Source organism: Monopterus albus, unplaced genomic scaffold (assembly GCF_001952655.1).
Source record: "Monopterus albus unplaced genomic scaffold, M_albus_1.0 scaffold16.1, whole genome shotgun sequence".
Lineage (NCBI taxonomy): Eukaryota > Metazoa > Chordata > Actinopteri > Synbranchiformes > Synbranchidae > Monopterus > Monopterus albus.
Window position 1 is genome coordinate 657988 of NW_018127896.1, and position 11694 is coordinate 669681.

General features: G+C 42.0%; 2 protein-coding genes across 5 annotated transcripts in view; one reads left to right on the forward strand and one right to left on the reverse strand.

The window, feature by feature from the left end:
* Window positions 1-9251, forward strand: part of eif5b (eukaryotic translation initiation factor 5B) — a 15411-nt gene extending 6160 nt beyond the window's left edge. The window contains exons 12-26 of the mRNA XM_020591944.1: window positions 1199-1500; window positions 1577-1684; window positions 1925-2035; window positions 2115-2182; window positions 2554-2695; window positions 2775-2906; window positions 3874-4056; window positions 4135-4296; window positions 4524-4655; window positions 4815-4946; window positions 5175-5251; window positions 5538-5702; window positions 5856-5994; window positions 6771-6932; window positions 8533-9251. Of these exons, the coding sequence (XP_020447600.1) occupies window positions 1199-1500; window positions 1577-1684; window positions 1925-2035; window positions 2115-2182; window positions 2554-2695; window positions 2775-2906; window positions 3874-4056; window positions 4135-4296; window positions 4524-4655; window positions 4815-4946; window positions 5175-5251; window positions 5538-5702; window positions 5856-5994; window positions 6771-6932; window positions 8533-8640 (2123 nt within the window). The 3' untranslated portion in view covers window positions 8641-9251. The remainder of the gene's footprint in view (window positions 1-1198; window positions 1501-1576; window positions 1685-1924; window positions 2036-2114; window positions 2183-2553; window positions 2696-2774; window positions 2907-3873; window positions 4057-4134; window positions 4297-4523; window positions 4656-4814; window positions 4947-5174; window positions 5252-5537; window positions 5703-5855; window positions 5995-6770; window positions 6933-8532) is intronic.
* Window positions 8927-11694, reverse strand: part of bco1l (beta-carotene oxygenase 1, like) — a 21060-nt gene continuing 18292 nt past the window's right edge. For all 4 annotated transcript variants that reach the window (XM_020591942.1, XM_020591943.1, XM_020591939.1 and 1 more), the window contains 2 exons: window positions 10214-10325; window positions 8927-10082 (listed from right to left, as the gene is read on the reverse strand). In XM_020591942.1, coding sequence (XP_020447598.1) covers window positions 9928-10082; window positions 10214-10325 — 267 coding nt within the window. In that variant the 3' untranslated portion in view covers window positions 8927-9927. The remainder of the gene's footprint in view (window positions 10083-10213; window positions 10326-11694) is intronic.

An 11694-nucleotide genomic window follows, 5' to 3' on the forward strand; every position in this document is an offset into this window, starting at 1 on the left:
ATCTCACAATAAATGGCCCCATCCATCTTCTCCTTAATACAGTGCAGACGTCCTGTCCCCTTCGCAGAAAAGCACCCCCAAAGCATGATGTTACCACCCCCATGCTTCACAGTAGGGATGGTGGTCTTGGGATGCAACTCATCCTTCTTTTTCCTCCAAACACGACGAGTGAAGTTTAGACCAAAAAGTTCTACTTTGCTCTAACAAGTTGATCTATTTTCACCAAGCTGCTTGGCAATTGCCCCGTAGCCCTTTCCAGCCTTGTGGAGGTCCACAATTTTGTCTCTGGTGTCTTTTGACAGCTCTTTGGTCTTGCCCATGGTAGTAGTTGGCGTCTGACTGACTGTGGGGTGGACAGGTGTCTTTAAAGAGCTCAGACAGGTGCTACTAATTTAGATTAATGAGTGGAGTAGAGGTGGACTTTTTCAAGGCACAGTAACAGGTCTTTGAGAGCCAGAATTCTTGCTGTTTCTCAGGTGTTCAAATACTTATGTTCAGCAGTGCAAGACAAATAAATTCTTTAAAAATCATACAATGTGATTTCCTGATTTTTTTTTTTTTTTTCTGTCAGAGTGGGAATGCACCTACAATGTGAATTTCAGACCCCTCCATGATTTCTAAGTGGGAGAACTTGCTAAATTGCAGGGTGTTCAAATACTTCTGTTCCTCACTGTATTTTTGACTAAAAACAGACGGCATGCAGCATTTGTTTTAATTACTAGACATACCTTTTGTTTTCGTTATAAATTAATCATTATCTTGATCAATTCATTTGTTGTGATGAGATGTAAAAAAAAAAAGTGAAAAATGTTCAAGTAATTAACAAAAGAGCTGCTGATTCACCAAATGAACTAATCGTCTCCAGACCTGATTAATTGATACTGAAGACACTTCAGTTGCAGTGGTTAATTTCCCAGTACAGGGTCTGTTAACGTTTGTTGGCTTTCAGCCACATCTGTCCTGGTCAGTGGAGATGGAGAGTTAAACCCTGTTTATCTAAATTCTAAGCTATATTTACTTTAAAGGTCTTACTTGGCTGTTTGTGCTTAGACAGCATTCGACCTTTGATTTCTTTTGTTCTGTGTTTTGTACAAAAGTGTTTTTCTTTCTCAAAGTGTCAAACAAGTACTAAACAACTCAGCAGAGGTACCAGAAGCAGCAGTAGTATTAAAATACCTCCTGTTACTTTTCCTCCTAGTATCAGAGCTGAAGAAAGTCCACATCGAGGTGAAGGAGCCCCCCGCTCCTTCTCAGCCTACAGGTAGCGACGAAGACGAGGAGGAAGATGAGGAAGAGGACGAGGAGGATGAGGAAGAAGACGAGGAGGAGGAGGAGGAAGAAAGTGAGGAAGATGAAGAGGGCGAAAAAGGGTCTGTGGCCACAGGTCAGGGCAAGAGGAGAGCAGCAAGGGAGAGCGAGGATGAGAGCAGCGAGAGTGAGGATGACGACGGGAGGACGAAGGATGAGCGACTGTATGACCGAGCCAAGAGAAGGATAGAGGTGAGTCATAGGAAACACAGGAGGAACCAGAGCTCGCCTCTTTTCACCCTGTCTGATCCACAGTGTGTTTCCATAGAAACGAAGAGCAGAGAACATGAGGAACATTGACGTGGACACGCTGAGAGCCCCGGTGGTGTGTGTGCTCGGACACGTCGACACTGGGAAGACCAAGATCCTTGACAAGGTGATGGTTTGCTGACTGTTTTATTTACTTGGTTGTGTATTGTTTACTGTTTTGTTGCTGTTTATTCTGTGGTGATTATTTGCTGGCTATTTACTGACAAGTTTTTTAGGTTGCACTTTCTGACTGGTTTCCTGTATCATAGCTGTTTGTACTGACTTGTTTACCACCGGGTTAACGTGGCAGTAGTTGAGGCCAGTTGACTGGTTTTTGTAGTAACTCTGCAGTGGGTGTGTGTTGTAGTTGCGACACACTCATGTTCAGGATGGCGAGGCTGGAGGAATCACTCAGCAGATCGGAGCCACAAACGTCCCCAAAGAGGCGATCGAGGAGCAGACCAAGATGGTTAAAAACGTACGACAGCACACACACACACAGGTGTTGGCTTGGTGCTGGTTCTGCATCTGTATTAACCCGATTCTCGTTTGTACAGTTCGACAGAGAGAGCATCAAGATCCCCGGCATGTTGATTATTGACACACCAGGGCACGAGTCCTTCAGGTAACACACAGACAGCATCATGTAAAGGTCCCCCAGTTGCACAAAGGCATTTACACCTGCTCTGCTTTGAATAATAATCTGTCTCTTGTGTGTTTTCTGACACAAAACGTAATTCTCAAGTTTTTCTGAGCGTTATTATCCTACATATCACACTTGTACATTGTATATTTGTACATCTTCAAGTTTGAATTTGTGCTCAGAGAAGCTTTCTCTGTAGTGTAAAACTCTGTTCGATCGAACGTTACATAAACTAGTCCTTCCAAGCAAAAAAAAAAAAAAAGATGAATAACAATGAACTAATTAAAGTGAATATATGAATATAAAATACTGTTCCTGAAATAAAATGTGTGTGTGTGTGTGTGTGTCGTCAGTAACTTGAGGAACAGAGGCAGCTCTCTGTGCGACATCGCCATCCTGGTGGTGGACATCATGCACGGCCTGGAGCCTCAGACGCTCGAGTCCATCAACCTGCTGAAGGAGAAGAAGTGTCCCTTTGTCGTTGCCCTCAACAAGGTCTATTTCATGCTTATCAGAAGTGTTTTGCCTGGTTTCATCTTCCTGTTGTTTTCTGACGGTGCGTCTTCGTCTCCAGGTCGACCGTCTGTACGACTGGAAGAGAAGTCCGGACACTGACATTGTAGCCACGCTGAAGAAGCAGAAGAAGAACACAAAGGACGAGTTCGATGAGAGAGCCAAGGGCATCATTGTGGAGTTTGCTCAGCAGGTATTACAAATAGAACAGCATGCTGATGAAACGTTCCTTTACTTAACAAAGAGTTTCTGATTTTTAAAATGCACGCCCGCTGCACAGACAGCGCTTCAGTTCTGTTCATTTCCAGGATGTATAAAAATCAAATGGCAGACTCTTGAAATCTGCTTTAATTTTGAAATTCAGTAACAAAAACTAACAAAAATATGCAACTAAGTAAAACATAGTAGAAAATAACAGCCCAATAACATTTTCATGGTTTTGATCGTTACTAAAAGACAATATGCCTACATCACTGTATATTTATCTTTGCACTATTTACATCCATTGAACTGTTCACTCATGTAACTTATCTTCTTATTCTGCACTGTTTCATTCCATCTCATCCCAGTGCACTAGTGTTCCATAAACTTAATGTACATTATCCATTACTGTAATTTAAATCCATAGTCTGTTGTATATTGTACATCACCCTACATATGTTACTGTAACTATAAATTGTACATATCGGTAGATTAGGTCTGACTACATAGTGTACATACTGCACTTCGGGTTAGATGCTAAACTGCATTTTGTTGCCTTGTACACGGGTAATGACAAAGTTGAATCATCTAATCACTAACACATCATTCTGATGAGACGATTTAGTCATTAATATGGAAAAAAAAATTTAAACATAGAAAGTTATGCATTTTCCTTTTTAAATATGTTGAAAATAATGTAAATTTGTCTCCTTTTGTTTGTTAAAAGAAATGTTCTCAGTTCAAATTAATTTATACCTTTTCCAAATTTGGGATCTGATTTTTAGAGCTTTTATATTTTGAGTTAAGAAAAGTCCTGCATTTTTCACAGTATTGCAGTTTGATGTGATTCGTTACTGTCCAGCATAATTTAATCTGGAATTCAGACCAGCCTTCAGTAATTTCCATCCTACTGAACATTGTTGTGTGTGTGTGTGTGTGTGTGTGTTACTGATCGTCAGGGTCTGAACGCTGCCTTGTTCTACGAGAATAAAGACCCCCGGACATTTGTGTCTTTGGTCCCCACGTCAGCCCACAGTGGTGACGGGATGGGAAACCTCATCACACTATTGGTTGAGCTCACCCAGACCTTGTTAGCCCGCCGACTAGCGCACTGTGATGAACTGCGTGCTCAGGTCATGGAGGTAAGAGTCTGATTTTGTCAAAGAAGTGCAGTAGAACTTTCTAGTTTTATTGTTCCCTGATGATTTGTGGATGTTCAGGTGAAAGCTCTGCCTGGTATGGGAACTACGATAGATGTAATCCTGATTAACGGTTGTCTACGGGAGGGAGAGACCATCATTGTCCCGGGGGTGGAGGGACCAATCGTAACACAGATCAGAGGGCTGCTGCTGCCTCCGCCTCTGAAGGAGCTCAGAGTCAAGGTAAACTACTGGAAAATGGTGTTTCTGCGAGAGTTGTTTGTAGTTTCAAAATAAAAGCACCTTCTTACTACATAACCAGCAGGCTCGAGTTTCACTGCAGCTGTTACACCGTGAAGATTGATCAGCTGCTGCTGTTTCTGTACTAGCTGAGTAAGCAGTGGCTGTTTTCACTTATTGGCGAGCCTCCTGTTCTATTCACTGATGTGTTCATTGGTTATTTTGTGTAGAACCAATATGAGAAGCACAAGGAGGTGTCAACGTCTCAGGGGGTGAAGATTTTGGGTAAAGACCTGGAGAAGGCATTGGCGGGGCTGCCCCTGCTGGTGGCGTACAAGGACGATGAGATCCCTGTCCTCAAGGTGACACACACACACACACACACACACACACACACACGTTTCCTGTGGCTGAATTAGATGGGTAATAAATACAGTGACAGATCCAGTTTGTGACCAGTTGAACTTGTGTTAGGACCAGTACTTACTTGCTGAATGAGACTGACTGGTGCTGGTTTTCAGGATGAACTGGTACGCGAGCTCAAACAGACTCTGAACTCCATCAAACTGGAGGAGAAAGGAGTTTATGTCCAGGCATCCACTCTGGGATCACTAGAGGCTCTGCTTGAGTTCCTCCGGACGTCTAAAGTCCCTGTGAGTACCTGTCGATGACCCCATCTGTCTGTCTTTTTAACCTGTTTTTCTGCAGTAAATTTCTTTTTTTGGCTCCATCAGCTTTAAACTTTGAACCAAAACTGCCATTAAAGCTGCTGTACATCTAACAAGGAGTTTTTACTTTGAAAAGCAACAGGAAACAAAGTAAAAGCCTTAAATGAGCTGACCTTTGACTTGTGTCTGTTTCTCCTGTGCGTTTTCCTGCAGTATGCTGGTATTAACATCGGCCCAGTTCACAAGAAGGATGTGATGAAGGCGTCGACCATGCTGGAACATGACCTACAGTACGTTGTCTTCTCAGGCTTTATTCTTTCTACTGTCGGTGACCAGATCACCAGACATTAAAGCATGAATAATTTGATACGAGTACAGAAACAGATGTAATTTTTACTCCATGAAAGCCATGAAATAAAGCACAAGAAAACAAAAAATACACACAACACTTTGATGCAAAATGTTTTGTAACCGAAGCAGACAGGAAAAGTAGGGAGCGATGTCGCAGTTACATTAAATAAACTCGTCGTATTATTTGGTGTATATTAAACATGTATTTGTGTTGTGTGTCTGCAGGTACGCAGTGATCCTGGCGTTTGATGTGAAGGTGGAGAGGGAGAGTCAGGAAATGGCCGACAGCCTGGGCGTACGGATCTTCTCAGCTGAAATCATCTACCATCTGTTTGATGCCTTCAACAAGTACAGAGAGGACTACAAGAAGGCCAAGCAGGACGAGTTCAAGTATGAGCGCTCATGCTCGGACACAGTGAATCAACTCATGAGCCAAAACTTTTGTCTCAGTTTAGCTTTTCTCGGTGCCTTTTGGTCGGTTATCAGTAATAGTGTAAAAGACAGGCAGCGCTCTGACATTTTAATGTGTGTTTGTCTTGTCAGGCATATCGCAGTGTTTCCTGTGAAGCTGCGGGTTCTTCCTCAGTTCATCTTTAACTCCAGAGATCCCATCGTGATGGGGGTGTTGGTGGAGGCTGGAGTCCTGAGACAGGGGACGCCACTGTGCGTCCCCAGCAAAGGGGTGAGACACACTGAAGCACAGTGTGTGTGTGTGTGTGTGTGTGTGTGTGTGTGTGTGTGTGTGTGTGGGTGTGTGTGTGTGGGTGGGTGTGCCTAGTTTATTTGACGTTATCATGAGGACACAACAGCGTCATGTAAAGAGTTGCTGGAAACGTGCACAAAATGCACAAGTCATCGGTATGTGAGCTAAAGTTATAAGAGAGATGACGTGGTACAGTGATATTTGGGGGGGAAACAGAGAGAGAGAGAGAGAGAGAGCCTTGTCTATATCTTGAATGTGATGATTTAAGTTTGACACTGATGTGATGACGAGTTTAAGGTGTTTTTGGTGCAAAACGTGAGGTCTGGATAATGACATAACTGGTTATACAAGTAATTTAGTTTATTCAGCTGTTTTGGTTCAGAAGTCAGTTTTGCTATGAAGTGTGTGTGTGTGTGTGTGTGTGTGTGTGTGTGTGTGTGTGTGTGCTAGCAATAGAAATCATGAGTAGCTCAACGAGGAAAACTGATTGGAGAGCCGTGTACTAAAAAGGCCTTGTGGTCAGACGGTTTTTATCAGCTGCCTCCAAAGTCAACCATGAACTTTGTCTCCACTTTTAAGCCATATTGACCCACAAATGTCTTGGCTTTGTTTTTTCTACAATAGTATATAAATGTTAATAAAAGTTTGTTTCCCTAGAGATTTAATTTGCAATTAAGGTTGCGGTTTTTCTTTACTATAAGTGTTTCAGACTAGCAACACTCTCCCATTATTGTGTGTGTGTGTGTGTGTTTCAGTTTGTGGACATCGGTGTGGTGACAAGCATCGAAATGAACCACAAGCCTGTTGACAGCGCCAAGAAGGGCCAGGAGGCCTGCGTCAAGATCGAGCCCATTCCCGGAGAGTCGCCCAAGATGTACGGCCGCCACTTTGAAGCCACCGACATCATTGTCAGCAAGGTTAGGACACGCCCTCTGGAGCCTCGCAAAAAGCTTCCTTTATATACAAACATCAAGTCTGTGATGCACTAAAATCAGAGGATCTTATGTACATATCTAAAAACATGAAGCGATATAAGAGAGTCATAACATATATGAAGGTGCGTTGAAGTCCATTATCACATACAGGTGAATCAGTTGTTAGAAAATCTTTAATCCTACCTTCTAATGTTAACTCACGTTTTCACTGTTGGTTTTTGTTAAAAGACAAATTTGTTAGTGTCTCTGTATTTTGACAACCCATAAATGGGATCCAAATGGGAACCAGCGATCAGAACCACACCTACGTTTAACATGTTGTCTGGTCCCCTCTGAAGGCAGGTTGACAGCAGGGTGAGCAGCTGACTGTCATGGGCGGCTGTTGAAAAATGGTGATAGAGTTTCAGACTCAGTTCCTGAAGACGTAATAGATGTTGCACGCTGTTGTTCACATGAAAATTGTCACAATTAGTTGAGTACCAAACAAAGAAGCTTGCCGCCTGGCTCCTCTCTCACCTCCACACAGCTGTCCAGTCATGACGTGAAGTGGTGGGAAAGTTGGGCCATCATCAATATGCGCAAATATTTTATATGATAATAAAACCATCCACACAAATCTGAAGTCCAGCAAAATTTAGCAGTGATTCCATCATGTGTGGTTTCATAACTTCAACTGCTCTTTCAAGGCAGCAATAAATATTTTTCATCCAAGTTAATGGCAATAATTTCAAAAACTGATTAAGAAGTTGAAAAGTGAAGTTCAGTGAAGTCCTCCACTGTTTTAATTTAGCAGTACAATGTAGACATTTTAAAACATTTTATTCTGAGCAGTAAGAGTATTTTACTACTTCTGCCCATTTTCCATCTCATCTGCAACAGTCTCTTCTAGAAGAAATGCATTTAATATCAGTCAGATAAACTGTGGAGGTAGCTGCTCCTCAACAGGAGCTGATTTTTAGGAAGATGAGACAGATGTGAAAGAGGAAGAATGGAAATGAGAGATGAAGAAAGAAAGGGAGGTAAGAAGGTCAGAAAGAAGGTGTTGGAAATTGACTGTTTCTGCTACACAACTTATTTCTGAGATTGTATTCAAGGTTTTGAAGTGTTAAATATGATTTGCATTATTATGCAAATGCATTATTTTAGCAGGTATCTGCAGTTCTGTCTTAAAAATCAGTTTCCTTAAAGGATATTTGAAAGTGTTAAAGATTCTTTGACTTAATTTGCAATAGTTTAAAATATTTTCACTTGCTTGTCATAGGCAGTAATGTTAATTATAAAATTATTTTGTACCCGGTTGCAGGTTGTTTACATCTGTAAAATACAACTGAGCCTGATGCCACAGTGGATTGTGCAGAAGCTGAATTAAAACACCTGATAATCTGTTCAACCATTCACATATCCAAGTTACAATAATTAACTATAACACAGGAATTACTGTTTGTAAACTGCTGGGGAAAAATACAACATAATTGTGTGCAAGTGGCCCAGATCTGATGCAAAAACATCTGATTTGATTTGTTCACACCTCTGGAAACCTCACAAGTCATGTTCCCAACCCTGGTGTGCTTTTGTGTTTCAGATCACACGGGCATCCATCGATGCTCTGAAGAACTGGTTCAGAGACGACATGCAGAAATCTGACTGGCAACTGATCATGGAGCTGAAGAAGACGTTTGAGATCATCTGAGGGACCTAAAGCACACACAAATCAACATGCATTTCCTTCCCGGGTCGGTGACTGAGGGACAAAAATAAAAAAAGAAGACAAAACAACCTAAGAAAAAAGACGTGAAAGTGTTTTTCTGTGAGAAACCGTTTTTTCCACTGTTGTAAACAGTGATAGTTTAGCCCCCATTTCACACACAGTATTCCAACGTGCCTGTTCTTCAACATCGTTATTTCCTCTCCTTGTTCTCTGCTCTGATTTGTGGCTGCTGCTTCGTGTCCCCGGCTCCGCCCCCTTCCACCCCCAGACTGAGGCTAACGAGCTTAACGAGGCCGACGAGTCGGCAGAGCCAGTGTTCGGCCAACCAGGTGTGTTCTGGGATTGTATTGGGTGGCACCAGGGCTGAAGGAGGAAAATGGTTTTTTCTTTTCACTAAACACCAAATCACTGTAGCGGCGGTGTCGACTTTACAGACTTAATAGAGCCGACTCAGCGTTAGCGGCTTTGCTGTGTGGTTTGTCGGCCATGTTGGAGGGCTGGGTGGGGGTTTGAACGACAACAGTGTTGTGGAAGATTTTAAACTGTTTTTGCTGCAACTGCTGATGTAATAAATTCCCATGATTCTGATGAAACCTCCTAGTTGAGTTTTCAGTTCAGACCGGTGCACGCCCGCAGCAAAACGACCTCTAACACAAAATGGTTAAGTACTAAGATTTGAATCAGTGCGGTATGGAGGACTGTGGCCGCCAATATAAACATATTTGTTAAAATTAGTTACTCATGTACACATGATATGACAAAATTCAGAGTTTTTAATCAAATTCTTCAGGATTAATAATTACTGCCTAGAAGAAAATGATTACTTCATTGACTGATGATGTTTGGTCAGTTTCAGTGCATAACAATGACATAACTATTATAAATTAGGCTTTTTAATTGGTACATTATGTGCAAACAAACCTTGATAATTGAAAAAAAAAACTGAGGTCAGAGTTTAATTTCTGAATTTACCTTTTTAAAGCCGGGGGGGGGGTCAAACTCGTATTTTACAGTGGCCCTAATCCTCTGCTGTAGGAAAGGACTCGGCTAATGTAAGGGAACTCTGGCTGTAAGTGCATCTTTAGTATTAAATATTTACACAGTTCAGTCTTTTAAAGTGCAGAAAAACAATACAAAAATATAGAGTTAAAAAAAAGTGACAAGTGCCTTCACATGTTAATTTTCAAAGTCTTTTTTCATAAATGTGAAAAAGACTATCAAATAAGAATTAATAAAAAGAATAAATTAAAGCAGCAGCTGTGTTGGCTGTCAAACGGTGGCAGGGATGAAGAGTCCGTGAAGGTCTATGTGGACGCTGGTGGGGATGGAGGCGCGAGCGATTTCCTCCAAGGTTTTGGCGTCGAGGACGAGCATGAAGGGAGAAGTGTTTGGATCCGCAGAAATAACAGAGGACAAGATGATTCCTGGAAGGAGGAAAACAGCTGATGCTTTAGTGTCTCTTGCATTGTGGTTTTTAAAGGTGCACAGTAAACTTTAACAGAGCGATGAACAGCAATAGCGTTGCTGTAGTTTGGTAGAAAGATGAGTTCCTCACCATCGTCTTCCTCGACGCCTCCTGGAGATGCAACAAAGACTGGTTCTGAAGAGTAACAGTTTTCTTCCTTCCACTCGATGTGTTTTCTGGTGACAATGTCGAACTTGGCAATCTGTTGGACAGGAAAAGTTGGGCACTGCTTAGCCATACTGACCGAAACCAGGGGTGAAGATGTCAGTTAGTCCCCTGCTTTTGTCCCCAATAAAATATCTCAACCACTAATGGATCGACTACCATGAAATTTGGTTCAGCTTTTACAATCTACGTTCCCCATGAGATGAAGTTGTAAGATTTGAGTCTTATAGACTCGAGTTACTTTATAAGCTTTAGTTACTTCTCATACCTTTTGTTCCCTTTTAGTTACCTTTCATAACTTTCTTACTTGTTTATGCATATTACAGCTGTATTGATGATTGTCCAGAACTACTGAGCTTTGGTTATTTTAATACATTTGTTTCCCTTGCTTATATATCTTACAGCTGTAATGAAGCAGAATCTGCTTACTTTGAATGCTGTAAGTTCTGTGTAGAGACTAGATGTCTGCATCTCTTTGTGACCAGACAGCCTATTCACACTTTAGCAAAGGCCTGTTTTACACTCACACCTCAACCCACTTAGCATATCCCAAGCTTTGCTTTGTCTTGGGATGTCCTGCAGAGGCCGGGGGCTACAACCTGAGATGACCACCTGGCCAGTTTAACACACTTATTAGCATCACACACACACGGGGCCTGAAACTTGGGCCACCCTTTGATCAGTGCACCTCGAGATCAAGATCTGGGTGCCAGAGACATGCACACACACGCACAGACACACATAGCTAGATTTACCATATTCCAACATGGAAGTGCGAGCCCCGGCTCACACCAAATGACCAATAGGATCACGAACTACTGAAGGTTGCACCCCTGTCCAGGGCGGAGCAGCCCAAGAAGGTAAAATGTATTGTAAGAACTTAAATCAGGGTCAGTGGATGGAACTCCTGCGGGAGCTCTATCTTTCTGAATCCAGCGCTGTAAGGCCTGGCTGTGATCAGACATTCAGTAAACTGTTGATTTTAAACAGTCCTCTCCTGTCGTCACTTCTCGTGCTTCCAACAAAAGAATTGGGTAATATCTAACAAAGTGTAAAAACTGACTTCTCAGAATATTAACAGTTTTCTCTTTAGCACTGAACACCAGGCACAGCTAAGTCGGATGAGCTTTACAAGTATTGCATCCTAAAGTTTAAACATAGTGAAATGCTAATGTGATGATAGCGCTAGATTAGCCTGAAAACCAGATGCACTATTCAGCCAGTCAAGTCCTGGCAACTGAATAAATGTTAATTTAATAAATGTAATTTAACACCCTGCTCACCTGCATCAGCATCCGTACTGCCATTTTTCTGTCACCATTTTTTTATACAAGTTAGGAGCTAGCTGACCAAGTAGCCTTGTATGAAGATGGCACTGTTAATTTTGTGCAGACAGCTCTGATTGG